At 42.8% G+C, this 22,456-nt stretch overlaps 1 protein-coding gene across 7 annotated transcripts in view; it reads right to left on the reverse strand.

The window, feature by feature from the left end:
* Fryl (FRY like transcription coactivator) overlaps positions 1–22,456 on the reverse strand; it is a 248,884-nt gene that overhangs the window by 89,396 nt on the left and 137,032 nt on the right. For all 7 annotated transcript variants that reach the window (XM_052735117.1, XM_052735116.1, XM_052735114.1 and 4 more), the window contains 9 exons: positions 21,536–21,632; positions 14,712–14,791; positions 13,896–13,976; positions 11,591–11,759; positions 11,270–11,362; positions 9,447–9,545; positions 8,109–8,210; positions 2,487–2,590; positions 2,110–2,218 (listed from right to left, as the gene is read on the reverse strand). In XM_052735117.1, coding sequence (XP_052591077.1) covers positions 2,110–2,218; positions 2,487–2,590; positions 8,109–8,210; positions 9,447–9,545; positions 11,270–11,362; positions 11,591–11,759; positions 13,896–13,976; positions 14,712–14,791; positions 21,536–21,632 — 934 coding nt within the window. The remainder of the gene's footprint in view (positions 1–2,109; positions 2,219–2,486; positions 2,591–8,108; positions 8,211–9,446; positions 9,546–11,269; positions 11,363–11,590; positions 11,760–13,895; positions 13,977–14,711; positions 14,792–21,535; positions 21,633–22,456) is intronic.

Here is a 22,456-nt window from a genome sequence, read left to right on the forward strand (position 1 = left end):
CGACTACTGTGGGAAGGCCACTCTCCTGAGGGTACAGGTACACAGGTACAGTTCCAGAAATAAGAAAGGGTGGCCTGTGCAATTTAACAGCACTGCTTTCTGAACACAGGTCCAAAACTTGCTTTGTCAATCTTCCTCATTGTTATACTCAGTAAATTATCGTTTCTTCTAGGCTCTGATCATAGACATGCATTCCCTTTAGCTAAATGTTCCTTTCCCCTGCCCCCACCATTGTAATAAAATAATTTGATGGGGCTGGAGAGATGGCTCAGTGGTTAAGAGCACGGGCTACTCTTCCAGAGGTCCTGAGTTCAATTCCCAGCACCCACGTGGTAGCTCACAACCATCTGTAATGGGATCCGATGCCCTCTTCTGTCATGCAGGCATACATGCAAATACAGCACTCATATACATAAATAAATAAAGCTTAAAAAAAACTGATTATGGATCAACCAAACTGTCTGGCTTCATCACAAGAAATAAAAAGCATTTCCCTGAGTTGGGAGGGAACACAGACTTATTTCACAGGACTGATGTTCCAAAGGGAGACATGACTGAGACCTTGGCCTGGCTCACACAAAATCCTTTTAATATCCCGCTAATAAACTTTCTACTCTGCAGAGGCTAGGAAGCTGAAGTTACGTTTCCCAGGAACTCTCCGAGGGACATAAGCCTTATGAAGCAGTAGACACAGGAGAAAGGGGGTTGAGAGGAGGAAGTTGCCACCTCTCACACGAGGGAGAAAGGCCTCCACATTTGAGCTGCGGAGCCACAGCAGAAACAGTATGGTCCTCAAGCATCCTCAGAGAGGCGGGCTCCAATCTCACAGCTCTTCAGTTCTGATGGAAGCGGCAGCTCCCTTACAGCCTGACACTCTCCCCTGCCCAGATGAGAATTGATTTGTCCCGTCCTGGAGGTGATTTGGTGAGCTCTCTCTAGTCTTTAAAAGATCCCTTTGATTTACCTACAGTAGTTTCTAGCATATGTGCTTACAAATCTAGACTGTGAGCCCTGGGGATGGCCGGTGGACTTACTGCACAAGGGTGAGGCCTTGAGCTCAGATCCTCAGCACCCACATAAAAAACTGCTATGCCGTTTGCATCTTCCTATAACCCTAATGCTGCAGGGCAGACAGGAAGGCCCCATGGGCTCACTGGCTAACCAGCTTAGCCAGTCAGGTGGTTTCAGGTTCAATGGAGACTCAGCCTCAAAAGGTAAGTGGTGAAAGTCAGTGAGAAGGCTTACTAAGTGAACGCGTTGTAATGGTCAGCTTTATGTCACCTTTGACACGAGCTAGAGTCATTCTAGAAGAGGAAACCGTTGTTGAGAAAATGCCCACGTCAGGCTAGTCTGTGGGCAAGCCTGGGGCGCGTGTTCTTGACTGACGAGTGATGTGGGAGCGTCCAACTCACTAGGAGTGGTACCACCTCTGGGCAGGGATCCCCGGGTGCTGTAAGAAAGCCGGCTGAACAAATCAGTAAGCACTCCTCGTCTTCTCCATCAGTTCATGCCTCCAGGCTGCTACCCTGAGTTCCTGCTCTGCCTTCCATTGGCAATGGACTAGGCCCTGAGAATTGTAAGCTGAAAGAAAGCCTTTCTTCTCCACGCTGATTTGGGTCAGTGGTGTTTTATCCCAGCAACAGAAGCCCTAACTAAGACATGTGCTTGTTGCCATGACGTGTCATACTACACACACACACACACACACAAAGTTGCAAAAACAGAAGTGGAGAGCAATACAAGACCCTTGGTGTCGATCAGTGCCTGGTTTTCAGGCACACACGAGGGCACATGCATGTACACACAACACACATACAAACCAAGATTACTGGGGCACTTCATTAGAACTGTCACATACTTTCTCAACCCTCCCTCAATTAAATGTGTGTCTACCTATGTGGTTCCTTCCATCCTCTGTCACACGCAGAATCATCATCAGCGTCCTGTATTTTTTTTTTTAAAACTTTCTAAACATACTAACTTTTCACTCTTGAACGGTATTAATAGTTTTGAAAACATGCCTCCAAATAGGAAGATAGAAGGCTCCATTTATTAAAACGGTTGTCCCTGCCAGTCTGTCCAAAAGGGCCAATGAGGCGGAGCACCCACCTGAGCAATGAACTGGATGATCTTCACAAATATGTTGAGAGGGGTGTCACGGGGGACCACGCTGCGGGAGCCTTTTGGGAAAAGTGCGGACACTATGCTCATCAGACGACTGTTGGCAGAAAAGACGACTTAGTGACCAAGAGACCAGAACAATGCAGCCACACAGTGAAGAATTCCTCCTGCTCCTCAGGCCGAGGGAATTCAGATGCCTCTCCGCAATGCTTTGGTACAATTCCACTGGTATGATGGTAACTTGTTTCTCTGAGAACTGAGGATAGAGCTGGGAGGCCCGCACACGCTAAGCACATGCTTGTCTCTTAGCCATACCCTACCTGCCAAGGCTTTATTTTAAATGCACTTTAAGACACAGCACTCACCTTTGAGTTACAGTATTGCTCTCACATTTTATTCTAATTACATAAACCCACAACAGTCTATACAAGGACTCCAGCGCGACTCGAGACATTTTAGGGTCTTTATTCTGTTTAAAAACAAAAGAAAACAAGAGTAAACTTATTAAAAACATTGGCAAACATTTAGGATCACACACATTCTCTGACAGCGACTCAAAGCCCCCACCCTCCCTGCCCTGGCCAGCCTAAGAAGTTTAAATATGTCAATCTGTATTTAGTTGTGCTAAGTATAGACGGCTCAAAAGTGACCATCAATAAGGCACCCAAACCCTTCATTACACTCTAAAATAAGAAGAAATATTAGAATCCTATCAACATTTCTGAAAAATTCACAATAATAGACATATCATCGAACTACTTGATTAAATAGTTCGTACCACAATACTGGCACAATCAAAGGACCGCTCATCTTTAATTCATTTGGACCCCGTATGGATAGATCAAGTTGGAAACACCAAATAGTATTAGTCAGTTGAATTTGTGAAATGATACCAAATATTAGTGAGCACATTTTGGGGAGGAAGTTAGACCAGAGACCCGGGAACCTGACTCTGAACCCAAGCCCTGGATGTTCTTCCATCACTTCTTCTGTGCTGTGATGTCCTTCCTCATCTTTGACTGGAGGGAAGACAGGCTTTACCTCACAGGTCAAGAAGGTCGCAGCCTACAGAGCTCTGGGAACAGTACCTGCCGCACACCAAGTGTCCACGCGGCGTTAGGCAAACTAGTCCTAAATTTTATGTAGAATCAGACGTTATTTAAATTACCTTCTGATTTACAATGAGAAAATGAATTTTCTCTTCACTCTAGCTGCTGCAAATATAACAGGAAACACTTTTATATATCTGTTGATTGACAACTAAAAAAAAAATCTGTATTTTTAAATATTTGTTCCAGAAGACTTCTATATTGTTACGCAATTACATATGGCAACTAACAAAGAGACTCTTTAAGACAGAGTCTCACTACATAGCCCTGCCTGGCTGGCCTCAAACTAGCAATGTAGACCAGAGATCTATTTGTCTGTCTTCCAAGTACTAGGATTAAAGGTGTGTAGTACCATGTCCAGCAAGAATTGTTAAAAATATTTCATTTACTTCAACAGTTCTATTCAGTTTTAAGGTTTATAATAACAGACATCTACTACAAATAATTAAAAGAAATGCCAAAAAGATAGAGGATGTTTTGTAATAGACTTATCCACTAGAGATCATAAGAGGTTTTGCATACATCTACATAAAAATCTGATAGACTCAAGACTGGAAAAATCCAAATACTCTCAATACCAATCCCTTGCTCCATGGCAGGATCCATTGTAATCCCGAACTTCAAATAATCCCCCTGGGGTAGCTTTCTGTTTGCTACTAAAGTAACCAAAGTTACAAGTAATTCATGAATACTACTAACCTAATAAACAAATTTTTGTAATAACATCTTCAATAAAACACAACTTTCCTTTCTACCCTTTAAATCTGAAATATTAGATTTCACCATATGATGTTAGCAAGAAACTAAGATAGAGGAAGAGAGACAGCAGAGAGGACAATTCAGTCCTGAAAACCCTCTGAAGGACTCCATGATGATGGCTACGTAAAAGCGTACATCTGTGGAAACCCACAGAATGTAGAGCACCATATAAATCACAACAGCAAATCACAATGCTGGGAGGAGTGGAAAGAAAGAGAGGAGGGAGGGAGATAGAAAGGAATTAATTCATTAATTTTGCTGTATTATGCTGGAATATTAAAAATATCCTAAATTGATCTAGGCCTTAAACGAAGATGTATAATTCTCTAGGTAAAATTCTTATAAATCAAATTATTCACACTGTTACATAAAAGTATCAGGACTTTAATGTTCTACATAGTTTTGGCACATCAGTCAACTATGATCTCTATAGCAACCACTTTACCGTGTGTATTCCTTTTCCTTCTAAGGTGAACTTAAAAAAAAATTGCTTTGTTAGAAAACCTAAACCAAGAGGATAGCAGTTTAAAAGCCCATCCACTAAAACCATATGGAAAACCCAAGCTATTATCTCCTTAATTTCGTTGGAATATGTTTTTTTTTTTTAACATCTTCATTTAGAACAGTTGGGTAAACTAAACTGTTTGTAAACTAAACACGGCCGTAAAACCTGTAAACTGAGTCAGGTCTCCACCGTCACCCCATCCGTCATCTCTACATCTTCTTGGGGGCTGCAGTAACAGCCGATCTTCGGGAGGGGGCGCCCTCTGCGGGCTGCTCTTCCAGGCACAGTCAAAGCAGGCTGGGGTGCACATACTGGAGACATGCAATGCAGCCAGGGGGGCCAAGGGACAGAACAAACGCCGCCGCTCGTAAAGGAAAAAAAGCGATACTTCCCTTGGTGACGTCACCACCACTCACCTGCAGGGTTTCTATTTGTTTTCTGATACTGTTGTTAGATGGCATCTAAATAAAGCAACGTGGGACAGCAAACACAAACATGAGATGCCGCACATGCATGTTAGATGAACATAAGCACAAAACAACGACAGCTCCTCACCAAGGTCTCTATTTAGAAGAAATCTGACATTTTCAAGGCAGTGGCCAGAAACGCTAAGAAAAGGAAAACAAAACAAAACAAAAAAAACCAAAACATCCCAAACTGTGGGTATCCTGGAGCATGCCTATGACACTCTGAGCTGGGAGAAAACTAAACTGTCTCATTACCTAATTTTTCTCCCAGTGGCCAACTGGTTAAGTTCAAATGAAAGAAACCACATAGAGATTATTAGGGGCAAATCCCTGTGCTTGCTGTTTCCCTTTGTCTCTAGGTAATTCTTCAGAAACTTTAAAATTGGTATTCATAAACCAACTGAACCTAAATTGATTAAAAATAACGGAATGGAAATTTACTATGTTCTTGTTAAGAGACAAAAATTTTAACATTAATTGTTCACTGGGAATGAGGTGCTATCTTTCACACATGAGCAGCATATGGCGATGGAGCCCATTTATTGTGACCAGCAAATTAAAAACTGGGCACGCTAACTTGAAAAAGGCTCTTTGCGCATGTCTCTGTGCAGGAGACGACCGTTTGCCTGTTGAGGGTGCGTGTGTGTGTGAGCCTGAATGTGTGTGTGCACAGGCTTGCGGCTGACTTCTAGAGTCTTCCTCCATCACTTTCCGTATTATCCAACCGACAGGCAGGGTCTCTCGATTGAACTAAAGCTGCTGTTCTGGTCTAGTCGAGGTGGCCAGTTTGTCCTGGTGATCAATCCCGTCTCTACCTTCCAAGTGTTGAAGTAGAGGGAAGCTGCAATGCCCACTCAACATCTCTATTGGTGCTGAGAATCCTAACTCTTGGATTAGGCAACACTTGGGCCTGAGCCGTCTCCTCAGCCTGGCACAGTTATTCCTTCTTTTTAAAGCTGTATAATAGCTCTAAGTGCCTGGAAAATTCACTATACTTATGACGCTGGAGCATAATGTCTCTTAATATCCCAGAAGTACAGCCAAAATGCTTCCTTACAACCCTTAGCATTCCTTTCAGCACATTCGAGGATGATATGGCAGACCCGAAGGGGCAAGCATTCTAAAGCTTTGCTGGGATCTAAACCATCTCTGTCAGAACTGGCTACTTACGCACAGGCCACTTAGCCTCTCTCTCTGCCTCAGCTATAGTGAAAACGACAAGACGCAATCTACCTAGCATCCAGGAAATATTAGAAAAATGAACCCTTAGGGGTGGTGGCAATCAGATGAAAAAATTTTAGGTGGATTTTTTTTTTTTTTTAATCAAGAGATTACTTGAATCACATAATTGATCAGAAAAGGCCTTTGATTTAATTTTCCAGTAAATAATAGAAATAAAATATAACTTATTACGGCACATAACTGGCATGACATTTCTTAGAAAACTCCTCCCACAGCTAAGCACAGCAGCCACATTATCGGAAGCTTAACGAGCAGGGGCCAAGTCACACAATTTCTGCTGAATAGAGCCTTAATGTAAGTTAAGGGTTAATGGCCAAGCCAACTGTAATCCAAATATTCATGCTATGCTAAGTGGCTCTTATCGCCTTTAGTCTGGCAGATTGATGCAGCCATTCACGTAAATGGACAATATGCCAGAAATATTAAACAGGAGGTAAGGGTTCCAAGAAAACAGCATTTTAAATGAAAGCCTCAAGACAAAAAAAAAGAAAAAGAAAAAGAAAATAATGGGGGAGGAGTTAAGGTGCTGTGAAAGTGTTGTAAGTATGTTAGGTGGAAACGAAGATACAAAGGAACTTCAACAAAGCAACAGAAAGGCATGAACTGTCATGGAACAGAGCACTCTCCCAGAAACATTAAATGCACATCTTAAAACCCTTTCAGAAGAAATAAAACCGAGTCAGAAAATGGCACATTCCCCGTTAGTGCCTACATCCGTGTGAATGATCAAAATAAGGACAGACCAATTACCATGTAAGTAACTGACAGTGTTTCTTCCTGGTTGCGAGGCATAAAGACTTTGATCAACTTGATCTAGTCTTGGAGAGTTTGATAAACAAAGAGGGAATCTCAATTCTTGTCTAAGAATCTAAATGAATGTATGTGTAACAGGAAAAGGAGTCATGAATTTTTTTTTGAAGACTTACATCTTTCCTATACCCTACTATGAAGTCAAAACAGTTTTGAAGATAATATATAAAATCATGAAAAAGATACTAGATCATTCTTGAAGGGTGAAGGAGTCCAGTTGTTCACATGGCCCGAGACCTTCATTTAACCTGTCGGGCCTTGGTTTTACTATCGTCAAAACATTGGGTTTTCAGTATCCAGTGAAATTCAGACTAAGGACAGGAAGAAAACTATCATGTTGATTACACCTCTCTGACTTGTAAGCAAATGTTTGAAGAGACTCATCTAACTCTGTAGTCACATGACATGGAGATGAAGCCTAGTCACTCCTTTACTGTCAGATACTAATTGTGCTCCTAGCCAAAGAGGAAATGAAGATCAGGCGAGCAGAGCATCCTGGGAAGAAGAGCTCTCTCTACGGACTCTCACAGCTGTGTTGTCAACACTGAGAAAGAATAAGTGTGGACATGCCAGACGGTATTAGTAACAAGTACCCCTCCGTTCAAGTCAAAACCGTTTCAGGAGCTTACATGCTGGGGATCTGGTACCCCGTGTTCAGATCCGGCTGTGCAGTTACTGTCAAGTGGCTTTTAGTGACAGTTTACTATCAAAGTTTTTGCATGTTACTCAGGCTTGAGCCAACATTACCGAACTTTCTTAAAACAAAAGACAACGTAAGCATGTGGAGGGTTTTGTGAGATTAAATAATAGTTCATTCATAATTCTTGATAATTATATTTGTAGGTAATTATCACTACATCTACGATGATGTAATGATCCTTGAGAATACACAGTTCTGTATTAATACAAACAAATCAAGCAAAGGATTTATTAATTTCTATACATGATTTCCCACAGCAGTACAGCCCACAAAAGACTATCACAAATATATTATTCAGATGCAGCAAGGGTAATGGAATTTACTGTTCAGAGGATACACAGAGATGGACACAGCACAGGCAGTGTCCACAGGGCAGAGGTGTAACAGTGTCTTACCTTTAAATGTGACAAACAGTTTTGTAGGAAAATATGCCAGTTATTTAAAAAAAACTGTTTCTGACTGACACACAGAAGACAGGTAATTAGTGGGTACAAAGCCTGTGAGAGACAGGGAAGAGAGAATTAACATCTTCACAGCAGGCTGTAGGACTCATGAATGACGGCTTCATTTATGCTCTTAAAGAAAAAAAAAAATTAAAGACCTTCTATGCCGCTTCCCCATTTTCAATACAAAACGTCATTTCATAGACAAGAAATGAGAAATGTCCCATTTCATGAAACCAATTACTTAAAGCAGCATCTCCCAAGTTAGGACAAATTCCTTCTTGTCCCCGGAGCGTCCCATCCCTTCCCCACTGCTGTGCTCTGAAGAGACCAAGGGTCACACTGGCATTGGAGTTTCAGCTGACTCTGGCCGAGCACATGACGACAGTGGCTTATTTTGCAAACGTGGAAAGTGAGAGGTGATAATCACCAACGTCCTCCTGAGACGCGAGGCTTAAAGAATGCCAAAGAACACAAAGCATTTGGGACAATGTCTGGCACAGGTAATAGTCGAGATGATTTCATCTCTAAGGTAGACGGTCAATATTTGACCAATTCGCCACACTTTCCCCTAACTGCAGAAAGGTAACGTGAAGTGGCTGGGTTCACTGGGGGGAAAAATGCCATCAGCTTCTGAACGGAAGTGATGAAATTACATGGTGAATGGTTCTTAAAACACGATGCTTTCGAACACAGGTTTACAGTATAAAATTAAAGAATTTATGGTTTAATATAAAACTATAGTCAACATATGCCATAGTATAAAATTTAAAACACCTGGCAAGACAGGTAAACACTGAGCAGGAAGTCTGAAGAACCCATTAAACACAGAGGCAGTAAAATAAGAAGAGTAGGCCATCTGGTAGGCAGTACCCCAGGTACAGCATGGCCTGCGGGAATCTTGTAGTGTTACTCAATAAACTCTCTCTCTCTCTCTCTTCCCCACCCTCCCTCTCTTTCTCACAGGGTTTCTCTATTTAGCCCTGGCTATCCTGAAACTTACTATGTAGGCCAGGCTGGCCTCGAAGTCACAGAGACCCTCCTGCCTTGGCCTTGCAAGTGCTGGGATTATAGGTGTGTGCTGCTATATGCCTCGCAACTTTTTTTCTCCTTTAATAATAAAAAATAGAAAATCTAAAGTGGAACAGGGGAAAATAAATGTGCAAAGTCTGCCCTGTCCTACGCTCTGGGTATTTTACAATTTCACATTTTACACTTCTCTTCGATCTCTACAGGAATCATAAATCAATTACTACAAAGCACACGAAGGTTTGAAACACTTCTGGGTACCAGTGAATGCTTCTTCCTGGAGCTCAGTTCAAACGTAGTCTGATAGAGCATCTCCACAAAATTTTTCAAACAGGGGACATTGACTTCATTTTTAACAGCCTAGGGAAAGAGTTAAGACAAACAGAGAGAAGCGGTTACTACCCGTAAACTGTACAGCATTATGAGAACTTTCTGCTTCGACTGAAGAGAGTTAATGATTCACCGAGATTTACATAGACGTCTTATGTACCAAATGTTATGTTAATAAAGGAAACCTGGTTATCGGCCTGCAGGAACAAGATGAGGAGGAAAATAAGCAGACAGGAGGTGAGACCAGAGCAGGTGCACGGACGACAAGCCATCTGTGCTCCTGGGAGGACGTGGAGGGGCCGTTCGGATGAACTCTATCAGGAAGTGAGCTCTGAGCTAAACCCAGCTCATTCACTCAACAAACCTCCTACTTCACCATCGCAGCCTTGGCTCCTACAGCTTTGCCCCTGGGTGACGGGGCAAGCCACAGCATCTTCCCGGCTGTCCCTAAACAGTCTCGGGACACCCATAAGGGGTGTCTGAGATGCTCCTTCCCCAGACAGAGCACGTCTTTCTTCCTTACGCCCTTAGCGTGTGCTCAGTTGTCCCCAACACGCTCAAGATGGTACTTACATAATCATACTCTATTTAAGAGTTCAACTCTCCTACCCTTAGCCGCTCTTCCCTTCGGGGCACCCACGCAAGTTCTTCACAGTGCCTGCCATAACATGACATCCTACATATGCTACATCCAAGTTTATTCTCTGTTTGCATGCCAGAAATAAGCTGGAGAATCCTACGGAACCTTTCCTAGCTTGCCGGAGTCTCTATTTTCTACGCACAGTAGAGTCCCTGATACATAGGAAACGGTATATAATGAAGGAATAAAGACAGGTAAAGAGAGGAGGGAGGCCATTAGAGAGATAAAGTGTCCCAGGACCAGGCACCGCTTTTACATAGGACTGGCAGGGTTATGGCTTGAGGTATGTCCCTACAAAATCCTTATGCAGAGGCTCTACCCCACATACTTAAGACAGTGAATGGATTTGGGGGAAAAGTCATTGTAGATAACAGATGACAACTGACTTGGTTTTTAAAAAGATAGACCTGTCTGTTAACAAAGTAAATCAAGTATTTGGGACTAAACACCAGTATGAAAGATGATCAGGTTGACTGGGATCATTTGCAAACCTTCAGTTCATGGCTTTTATTTGTCCCCATTAAAAACAAACAAACAAACAAACAAACAACAACAACAAAACCCCTTCCTGACTTAGCAGTAAGCTAACAGAAAAGGCAGATTTGAAAGCTGTGCCAAGCACTGTCATTAATATTCCAATTTCTTAGCTTCCTTTTCAATGACAACAATCTTCTGGCCATCTTTCCCAAGCATGCTTCAGAAGCAGTGCATGAGCATGTCAGGCAATTCAGGAGAACACACCGGCCGCCAGACAATGCACAAAGGTGAAAGCCAAGGCAGTTTAATGTCAACATGAAAATAAATGCCCTCCCCAAAGTTTTAAGTAGAGTGAAATCTGAACAAAATGCCATTTACTTCCATATCCAGCCAAGACAAAGGAGACTAGATTTGCTTGATCAGCTACAATAACTGAACAATAATCAAAACCCATGAAATGATGTGTGAAACAATCTACGCTGGTCACCATAACACACTGACCTCCAGGGAGCAGGGAGCCCAGGGGACAAGTGAGGCCCCCACGGGCTCACGGCCTTGCAAGAGTTTTTGGGGAAGAAAGGGAAGTATGGGTTTTATATGACGTATGGTATGAAGACATGCATAGGTATATACTTACAGCAGCTACAGGGATAAGAATCTCCACAAATAAGCCAGCGAGCGCATGTTTTATATCCTTATCTTTTACTTCTAAGAAATACTGAGCGCATTCCTTGAAGGGAAAAAGGGATGTTTAGATGGATGAAGAATCCATAATATCACATTTTCATGAACACTTTTTTTTTTTTTTTAATCACAAAGCTAAGGTCAAGACAGCTCGAAGTGAAAACAGAGACACTCCACGCCAAGGATAGTTATCTCACGTGGAATGGCATTAAAAGGACCAAGAACAGCCAGTGTTGGGCTAACTGTGGCTACCAGCCCCGAGGATGAGTGTCACCTGCATGAACTGAAATGATGCTTCAAAATCTTCCACAGGATACATCTTCACTCGGAAAAACTTCATCCCCATTATCAAGCTGATGACACTCTGAACCACGTGCGGGCTCTGCTCCTTCTGTCGTAGCTCTTTTAGCTCGGTCACGAACTTCTTCCTTACAGCCTGAAACCTGCAACATATGCGGAGACATCACTGGGCTAGAATCCGGAAACAGTAACTTCCTGTATGGTCTTTAAGGTGAAATCAAAGGATATATATCCCGAATGACACCTTTCTCTGCCTTCATCAAAAAGACCAGAAAAACACACAATTGCAGGGTATTGATTATACCTGAAAATCAGTGTCTCATGTGCAGAGACACAGAAGAAAGGGCACTCACCTCCCTAGGTGAAGGCTTGAGAAATGTGAGCACAACCCTGAATTCAAATCAACAATCGTTTTGACTAGCATTTCTTCGCTAGAAGATATCTAAAGCCAAGCCCTCTGGTACGTGGAGGGAATCAGAGGCTGGGACAGGAGGACCTCTGAGAGTCTGAGGCCATTCTGGGCTGCATAACAAATTCTAGGTCAACCTAGCTTGCAGCCGTAAGACCTGTCTCAAAACAAACCAACCAACCAACCAACAAAACCCCAAATCCATAGGAACAACCAACCAAAGATTGAGTTGAAATCACTATAATCAAAGACAGGTTCTAGACTAGATCCAAACACATCACCTTTGTCAACCTCTTGTCCCCCTCCTCAGTGGAAATGCCCCCCCACCCCCCACCCCCCGCCACCCGACGCTTGGAGTCTCTTGTGTTATGACTCCCTTCACATTTCCCCATGCTCCTCCACAGGCATGAGTGGGAATGCTGCAGTATTGCTCTACAGTGGTGTGTTTTTCTCTCACAACTAAATGAGTGAGGTGAGCACCACAAATTTCCCAGCCATTTAGACGCCCTGTCCCTACCACACAGAGTTAACTTGGCCACATAACTAGCACTTTCCCGCATCTAGCTTGCTATTGTATTAGTTAGAATTTCTGATTGATGTTTCAAAGACTGAGACACATTTTATCTTTAAAAACCCCATGAATTACGATATAAAGAAAAATCTATCACTGTTTATACCTATGATTTTGTGTCCATTCACCTGAGTTAAGGAACTGATGTTGGCTAAGTGGAAATGAGACACTAAGGTACTCTTTTGGGAGGCTTGATCAATTAGAATACTCGAACTATGCTCTAAGTCTTATGCCATGAACTATCCGAAGGGTCTCCGGTATAAAGAAAGATTAAAATGTACTAAAGAATATATAGTACTGAATGTTAAAGTGCAAATTGGGGGACATGGACGACTATTAAGCTTGCCTTCTTAAGAGTTTACAATGGTTGCTATGTGGTGATTTCGGGGCCAAAGACTCTTCCAAATCCATCCAGGTAAAGGCAAACTAATACTAGTCTCCTAACAAAATGTGTTTCCCGGTAGCAACAAAAGCAAACCCAAATGCTTCCAGTTTTGGGAGCAACCCCAGACCCTACAGACACGTTACAGTCCATAGGAGACATCTCAGGAAAGCCCTGTGAGTATACTCCTAAGCCCTGGAGTAATCTGGCATCTTTTATCTTTCCTTACTTGGTATCTTTCCTAGCTACTGAAAACTATTTCATATTAAAACAAGATGATTGGAACTCCCTTCAGTGCAGGCTAAGGAATAAAAGCACTCACCTGGAAGCAATAAAATTAATTAGCTCTGTCTCTAAATGAACGGTTTTTAAAAACATTTCTCACAGAATTGTTAAAAATTGAAGCAATGTCCTGACTCTTTTGGACAACTTCTGATTTGATTCGGATGAACACGAAAAAACAGAGCTAAATGAATGCAGGCTGCGTAGCTGAGGAGAGGTGTGGCTCAGGGGTCTCTACAGAGTTGAGGAGAGGTGTGGCTCAGGGGTCTCTACAGAGTTGAGGAGAGGTGTGGCTCAGGGGTCTCTACAGAGTTGAGGAAGGAGTGTGGCTCAGGGGGTCTCTACAGAGTTGAGGAAGGAGTGTGGCTCAGGGGGTCTCTAAGTAGTTGAGGAATGGCACTGTTCAGGGGTCTCTACATAGTTGAGAAATAGGCATTGCTTAGGGGGGTCTCTAAGTAGTTGAGGAATGGGTGTTGCTCAGGGGTCTCTATGTAGCTCAGGAATGGGTGTTGCTCAGGGGCCTCTATGTAGCTCGGGAATGGGTGTTGCTCAGGGGTCTCTATGGAGCACAGCAAGCAAGGTTGGAACAAATCGCTCTAGAAAGCACAGCATGGACAATGGTTTCTGAAGCTTACTTTGACTGGGCAAGAACGCCAATCACCTCTGCGTACAAATCCGCAATGACATGAACGTTCCCAGTGTTGGTTCCTGAGTATCTAAAACGGCAACAGAACAAACAGTGTTTTATTAAATGTTTTCTCTCAATACACTTAAAATTCCTTATCAGCAAGTCAGCTGTGGTGGCTCACTCTAAGATTCCCAGGACCCAGGAATCGGAGGCAGGAGCATAATAAAGCTAACATGAGCAACATAGTGAGTTCCAGGCCAGCCTGGGCTACAGAGTGAAAACCTGTCACCAAAGCAAAGTTTAAAAAAAAAAAAAAAAAAAAAAAAAAAAAAAAAAAAAAAAAAAACCAGAAAGAAAAAGAAGAAAAAAAAATAATAAAATTTCTTATCAGAGTTTTGTAATATTTTCACTGAACACATACTTATAGGATAAAAACCACATGAACTTTCTTCTTTTGTATACATTTTAATTTGCCATGAAATTTAGCCTTCTGATTCTTACAAATCGAATCCACAGGGCTATGAACTATTTTTACAAACTTTTTGCTATAGTCGGGAAAGACTAGAAATAATTAGGAGATAACTGCTTTGAACTCGTTATAGGAGTCAAACTTGAGATCCAGGCATGGTAATGCATGCTTGCCAATCCAGCATCGGGAAGGCCAAGCCAAAAGGATCAAGAGTTCAAGGCCAGTCTAGTCTTACACAGTCACCTTAAGACAGCCAAAACTAGGAGCGACAAGGAGAGATTTCAAACCCGACTTAAACAGCCTGAATCCGGACTGTGGAAAAAAAGCGACAACCTGAAGTTGGTTAATCCTTACCCTTCCTTGTGCTTAAAGTGCTTAAAGGCTAGGTTCAGAACCTCGTGAACCAAGGGGTCGGGCACGGGGTGAACGGGAATCTGGAATTGAAAGAAAAACATCGTGTCAGGAAGATGTAAGTAATACAGTAGACTTGTGTGAATAGTCTCGCCATTTCAATACCATCAATAATCTGTTCCTAAGTCAATACACATTCTTTATGTAATGAAGGAGAATGCACAAGCTACTGTGATTTTACATCTGGCGGGAAAACATCAAGTCTGAGAATAGCAAGTTGGAAAGACAATGTAAGTAAGCGAGGCTTCCTGTACCCGGGTGGGGTGCGTGGCACTTTCCACCCAGCGCGTCACCAAGTGAAGGGCTCACTGCATGTCACCCACAAGTGGCACTGTGAGGTGCAGGTGACAGACGACAGATGTAAAGCTCTCTCTTCCGTGCTGTCTACAGGCAGGTGTGAGTTTCGCTTTCTGGAGGATTTTACCCTGGTCGAGGTGTGAACGCCTTCTGAACCAGAAGGAAGACACCAGTCATTATTACTGGAGACGGGACGTCAGTACAGAGATGGGGCAGCATAAAGAGGTCCGACTAAGCCGCTGTCAGCTGACGGGTCTTCTCTCATGTAGTCACCTTCCCATAATGCACTGCTTCTACAAGTCCAAAATTCTTTTCTTTTAAGCTACAAGTTAATACTCTCTGTCAAAATGGTAGACAAACTTTTGGGTCTAACCCTTCTCTCCACATTCCTTTCTTTCTTATAAAGGCCTCCTTTTGCAGATATAGTAAGTCCTTTGACCTGTCAATCAGTCTTGTCAATTGACTTTGTAAGTCTCTAGTTATTAAGACTACAACAGAACAAGACACTTGCTCTGTTTTGGAGAAAGATTTATTTATATTCTTTTTAGATATGTGTATGTGGTGGTGGTGGTGGGGGGTATGTGCCTGTGAGTGTAGAGGCCATGGAAGTCAGCAGTGGTGGGTCCCCTGGAGCTGGAGCCATGGGCAATTGTCAGCTGCCCAACATGAGTGCAGGGGGGCAAACTCGGGTCCTCTCCAAGAGCAGTAAGAGCTCTAACCACTGAGCTATCTCTTCAGCCCACTTTCCCATTTTTCCATAGTAACAATTACATGCCTAAGAAAATAGTGATAGTTACATTTCACTGGCTGACCTTAGTAACTAATTATGAGTGAAGAAGTATGTACTAGATGATAATAAACAGTATTATTATTTTAAAACAAAGTTCAAAATAAAAAACACTATTACTGAAACTCATATAAAACACTCTGAAAATTAAGAAACTATTATAAAAATTAGCAGGATAGTAAGGAAGGAGGCCAGCAAATGAATGAACTCGAAATCCATGTAATTGGGTTTAAATTATAGTTGGCTCACATGTAAACAAACATTTAAAACCAACAAACACAGCCAGTCATAAAGACATCAATGCTAACTGTACATCCAGCAGAATCATGACTTCTTCTCCAATTCCAGAGACCCGAGGTCCACAGTGAAGAGCAACCACACCATAGAAGCTTCAGATTTCTGTAAAATCTTTGACAATACCTCTACACCAGAATTCTATTACTACGGTGAACTTGGATGATGACATCCACAGAACAGCATAGATGGCCCCCTTTCCATTTTCTATATTTTCTAGGACTTCTCAGAACTACAAGGCAATGGACAACTGTGGCAGAACTACATACAGCTGACTGGGAAGTGCCAGAGTGAGTGTGGCTAGAATCACAGGTGAGGGTACAATGACACTCCCCAATGCCTCCTTCTATGAGGGAATGCCAACAGTCTACTGATCCAACGTCGGTCTCTCTTGCAAACAGTCTCTGCTGCCCAATGCTCGCAGGCTATGCTAAGTGACACTATTCAAACCTGAGCTTCTCCTTTGACTTGCGAGGTAAACTTGAGTTTCCGCTTCCTCTATAGTGCACATGTCGTTTACAACCCATACTCTCCAGCCCCGAGAGAGAATGCGCTTTGGGGCATTACAAAGGGAGAGTCACCCTGTCCACTCACCCTTTCCACCTTTCTCTAAGGTTACCATGATGAAGGGTTGAGTATAGGCTGGAGACACTGGAAGCCAAGTCAAGAGGAAGGGGTGGTAAGAAGCCAAACCTCATGGAGGCGGACGGCATGGCTCTGTTATCCCCCCAGACCAGTTTTCCTGTATTGGCTCCACAGTATACAGCAGAGCACCCAAGGGAGCAATGAGATCACTGGAATCACTGCTCTGTCCTGTACGCTCTGGTCAGCCAGGCCACCAACCCCATTATCTAACCCGAGCAGACACCTGCCATGAGGTGATGTCAAGCCTCGATCGAGCACACGAAACAAGATGAGCTTGAATGAGCAGCGCAACTCCCAGAATTCAACTCACCACTCATAATGTTCATCATACAAGCCAAGTCCAGATGTCTGTAACCACAAAATATCATGACTCTATCATCTGAGTGACTTGATTTGCGGGAAGGGGTACTTCACGTGGTAAACTGTGCTCTGGTTTTCCCACATTGATTTCCTCACAGTGATGTCTGGTGTGAAACACAGGATGCCTTAAACCTACGACTTCTTCCAAACACTCTGCACTTGCTCTAGAAGCTCCTGAGTTCTACCCATCTCAGCCAGGACAGCACTTGGCTGCTCAGAGTGCATTATTAAGACCACCACAATTAACATTTTAAACATGCTCACTGCAGCAGAGTCTCACAATTTTGTAGATATCATTCACTTTACTTACAAGGCTTACAAGGTAGGTATTTGCCCTCTGTTTTATACATGATGGGGATGAACTTTTGGGAGTTGGCTTTTCTCTAGACTATTCTATGTCCCTAGTTTCTAAAATAAACACACACACACACACACACACACACACACACACACACACACACACACACACACGTATTTAAACAATGAAGCAAATGAGGACAGAAGACCTGGTCTACTCTGACTTGTAGCCAGAAAAGAAAGATGGCTACAGGCAGAATAAAGACTTCACTAAAACTGGCGGCAGGAGACTGGAACACTAGGACTTTCCTTTCAGACCTGAACATGGTCACAACCATCTCTAACACCTTATTCAGGAGTGCAAACAGCTTAAGCTGAACAGTCAAACCAGAAAGCAGAGTCTATCGGCTCAGACAGAAAGAACTCTCCTTTCATGGGGTCACAGTCTCAAGTTTTTCACGTCTAACAGTTGCTGTGGCGTTAGCAGCAGTTTTTGCTCTACTCGAACATTCCAGAAGGGCGGACGCAGTGCGCACCACACAATACCCACAAGTTTATTCCAGTGGGCACCTCACGAAATTTTATCTTATCACAAAATCCCACTGAGACAGCTGGTGAGTCATTGGGGCTCACTCCTGAAGAAGGTGACCATGTTCATTCCTCACAGTGACATATAGTGCGGATCACAGCAGAAGGAGAGCAAACCCATGCTCCCTTCCTCAGAGTGACAAGCCACATACATGCCTTGGGCCTTCCACAGGGCTGGCCACTGGCATATTACGGGCTGCTGTGTATCTGAAAGTGCTCAGCATCCAGCCACAGATGAAAACCCTCCACAGCAGGGTTTCTCACCCTGCTCACTGCCTCAAAGTCTCAATGAACAACTAAAACTCAATATAAAATGCAAAGCATCCTAAAGTCCCTGGTTACAACATTAAAGCCTACAGCTGGCCTTAGCCACACACAGTTCTTCTGAAAGTGTGTGTCCATGGAGTTTGCATGTGAAAGTTGGGCTGTCTCTACATTACTTTTAATTATTATTATTGTGTGGCATGCGTTTGGCATATGTGTGTGGGTGAGTGCATCTGCCCATGTGTGAGTGCGGGGCCTGAGGCTGAGATAGCCTTCTCAGTCACTACTCCTCCAACATACTTGTTGAGACAGGTCCTTCACTGACTTGGATGCATCAATTCTACTAGACTACAGGCCAATGAGCTCCAAGGAGTCTCCTGTCTCATACCCCCACTAAGGGAGTTATAGGCTATACTCAGTTTTTCGATGAATGCTGGGGATCTGAACTCAGGTCCTCATGGTTACATAGCAGTCCCTTTGTCCACTGAGCCATCTACCCAGTCCCTCTTCTCACTTTTTTTTAAAAATATTTTTTAAATCTTGAGTTAGTTTTGTTCTCATGGTGAAACATTACTATTTCATTTCATTTTTAAATTAACTTAATTTTTTGTACCAACTTGTTATAATTAAAACATTAATTTAAAAAGACACTGGGCATTTTGATCTAATTTCAAAGCACTGGTTTTACTAAAAAATAGTAACTTTTTATTATTAAAAGGCAAACTTGCAAATTTAAAAACAAAAGAACTACAGAACCACGTCACCACGTCATCACAACTAAGAGCTTTTCTGTCACATGGAGACAGCAGAGAACACTGCCTGGGAATCTCCCATCAACCAAGTTCTACTGAATTCAGTTCTCACGATGCAACAAAAGTATACTATGGCCAGCCTTTTCCACAGAGGACAAAAGGCTAGTGGAAAACAACTTAGCCTGAGTTCCTCAGCCAACAAGACAGACAGCTGGGATATTAGTATGTGCTCTGGCCACCTCCCAACAATGACAATGATCAGCTGGCACAAAGATTACAGAATCCTTCATGCGTGGGGTCGAGTTCAAAACATGGGTAGTAGTGAATATATAACTGTTCTTCAGGGACAGATAACTTATACTATAAGGTCGAAGACTAAGTCATGGGACTAGTTACTACTCCTCAACACTGAGCCCGGTGAACTGATACTCCAGTACCCCAAGTACATCTGGGGTTCCATGACGACCGAAGCAAAGTCCAGCATGGATCTACTGTGCAGGAAGCAAAGCTCTAGGAAATTCAAGATATAGTAAGACAATTACTCTGGGCTCTATGAGGCTCTCTGTCACTTTGACACAAGGAAATGAGAAACTTCTATTGATTTTTATTTCACTTTCTATAGTTTAGGGAAACTAATTAAAAAAAAACAAGACCAACGCTGCCTCTTTGTGGGGAAGAGTCCCTACAAAGCGTTTTGGAAGTAGTGCCCCTGTGCCCTGGGCGACTCGCTTGTCTCTGACTGGGTACATCTGAACTCTGGCAGGAGGTGGCGGTAAAAGATGAGGGAAGGTCGCTGCCGAGAGAAACCATGTGGCATCAGAACCCGAGTCATTATCAGAGGCAGCACCTTGCTGTCCTCCACCCCAGTCCCTGCGAGCCGTGAGTCAGCAGGGCCTTGGGCAGTGATCTTGAGCCGACTAGGAAAACTTCTCAAAGGCCCGTCTGTGTTCCTTGGTGCTGCGGTGGTCCTGTGTTAGAAGAGCTGTATGGATTGTAAAGGCTGAGGCAGGAGGCTTGCCACTCAGAAAAGGGAGGGAGAGGAAAGAATGAGGGTACCCCTCAAGGTACACCAAGGTTGCTTGTGGGCTGAAACTCTGAATCCAGTGCAAGTATAGGTGACTTTTTGATTGGAAAAACAAAACAACAACAACAACAAAACCGAAGAGTCGCGTGAGACGCCAAGGAGAAAAACTACAGTGAGGTGGGATCATGGAGATCAGTGTCTGGTGGGGAGGCTGCAATTTCTCAGTCTGCAAGAAGGAAACCCAGTATACATCACTAAAAGAAGAGTGTCTGGCCACTGCACTACCACTCATCTAAGCTTGGGGTTGTGCCACAGGAGCACTACAGGGTGTAGGAATAGTGTACACACATGGCAAGCCAACAGGTCAGCTCAGAAGTGATGCCAGTTGCCAGCCACAGGGGCACAGCCAAGTTCACCAGACCCTTTCTCCCCGAAGCTCTCCTGCCCCGGATACTTCGGCTATAGCATCTTGGCATCCTGGCCACACTCAGAGATCAGAGAAACCAAATCTGGCCCATGAGCACAGTCACACAGAAGAGATCTGATTCCCAGGCCTACTAAAACAACAACAATATCAAAAACAACAGCCTCATCAAAAATAAACAAACAAACAAAACACGTTATAGAATGTATACTTTGACTAAATGTATAAGGTGACTTTGACTTTTGATGAACTCATTTATCTCTTTTATGTATTTTTACGCTTTTTATTTTGAGATTTCAGGCTCTCAAATAACTGCCTGTTCACATACAATGTAAAACCAAACACAATACATAAATAATCCTATAATCCAAGTATATATTATGTTAACTAAATCAAAGTACACTGTAAATTACTTTTAGATGTGGCATTTGCTATTCTTTTACATCCCATCAGAAGAAACAAAAAATGAAACTCCTATCCAAACACATCATAAGCAAAATGTGTTCTTTTTTAAATTTTCTTCTCAAACCACAGTCCAAAGGTAGAAATACATGGCTGATCCTTTAATAACATATAATGTCTTAAAGAGCACAAACCAAGACAACCTTCAAATGCATACAAGTATATCTGTATGCACACCTTTATTAAATTTCAACAAATGGCATGTCTGGCATTATTTATATCTTTACTTTCAACTCAGGAAAATTAAGTGGGAGAAAAAAGGATTTAAGTAACGGAATGAGGGGCAGACAGTATTAACAGCTAAAAGTCCCCATTTAACACAAATTCTATTCAGCTTATTCTTGCAAATATGATCCTGCTTCTTGGATGGCATGCGAAGGTAAAAAGAACAGGGACAGACGGGTACAGAGCAAGCAAGCCCCAGGCAATGGAAAGACACGTAATTAAGTTAAATGATCTGCTTACTGCGTGGGCCAGAAACTGAGGTAACATCCTGAATGGAGAATGTGAAACATGGAGGCGCAGGAGATAGTGGGAGATTCGGGCTTTTGAGATACAAAGGCACCTACTTACCTGCTTTAGAACTTCAACCAAGACTAAACAAAAAATGAAGTCTACAGCTAAGTCCCGCCGTTCCAGAAGATAGTCTCTCTCACGATGCTGCTCATCTCTGAAACAAGAACCCAGGATGAGAACTGCATTATTGAGACTCCAGGTTCCAAAATGGCTACTGCACAGTGGTTGGTTGGAGCTGTTTACTGCATCCCTCCTTAGCTCCAATGAGTGTGTGCAGGGTGGGCAGTATTCAATACCAACTGGGATGGGGACTTGGCTTCAAACACCCACTGCATGTATGGCATGTTCTGTCATTTTCAGATATTTATACAAGCACTTCACTGTTCTATCTACTAGACATCAGCCTGATAGAAGAATTGGCATGAGGAAGAAAAATACTTCAATTTTCATCTAGAAAACCTTGGTAGGGCTTCATATTTCATTGGTAGCTTTTTTTTTCCTTTTTGTTTGTTTGTTATGAACTAAGCAAAAGCGCTAACTTTTTTAGGTGGAGACACAAGGTGGGGTAACTTTCTCATACATCTAAGGTGAAACTTTACCCGGGATGCATACCAAAGCATAGTGCTAAGCCGCCAGAAATCGCCTGAATGCAGATGTTCTATGTAACTCAAGGTCCCTTGGGGAATTTGCAGGCAGAAGACAATTCTTTCGGGTCCTAATTCTTTCGTTCTTACTGTATTGTAATGCTTCCCCTGACAAATATACAAGCTGGGCCTTCTCTGAGTTAGCACCCCACCTTATCTTCCACCGTCCTTACAAGCTCCACAACTGAATTCTGGGATGGCTCTCCTGAGATTTCTTTCAGTCTGACTACCCCGGGGATGGATACCCCAGCCTACATCTGATACAATAGATTATTGAAGTTTAAGCATGACTTGCCTTCATTCTTACTATCACACATGGTCATAAACACTCAAC

Source organism: Peromyscus californicus, unplaced genomic scaffold, assembly GCF_007827085.1.
Source record: "Peromyscus californicus insignis strain IS unplaced genomic scaffold, ASM782708v3 Scaffold_13__1_contigs__length_99412109, whole genome shotgun sequence".
Lineage (NCBI taxonomy): Eukaryota > Metazoa > Chordata > Mammalia > Rodentia > Cricetidae > Peromyscus > Peromyscus californicus.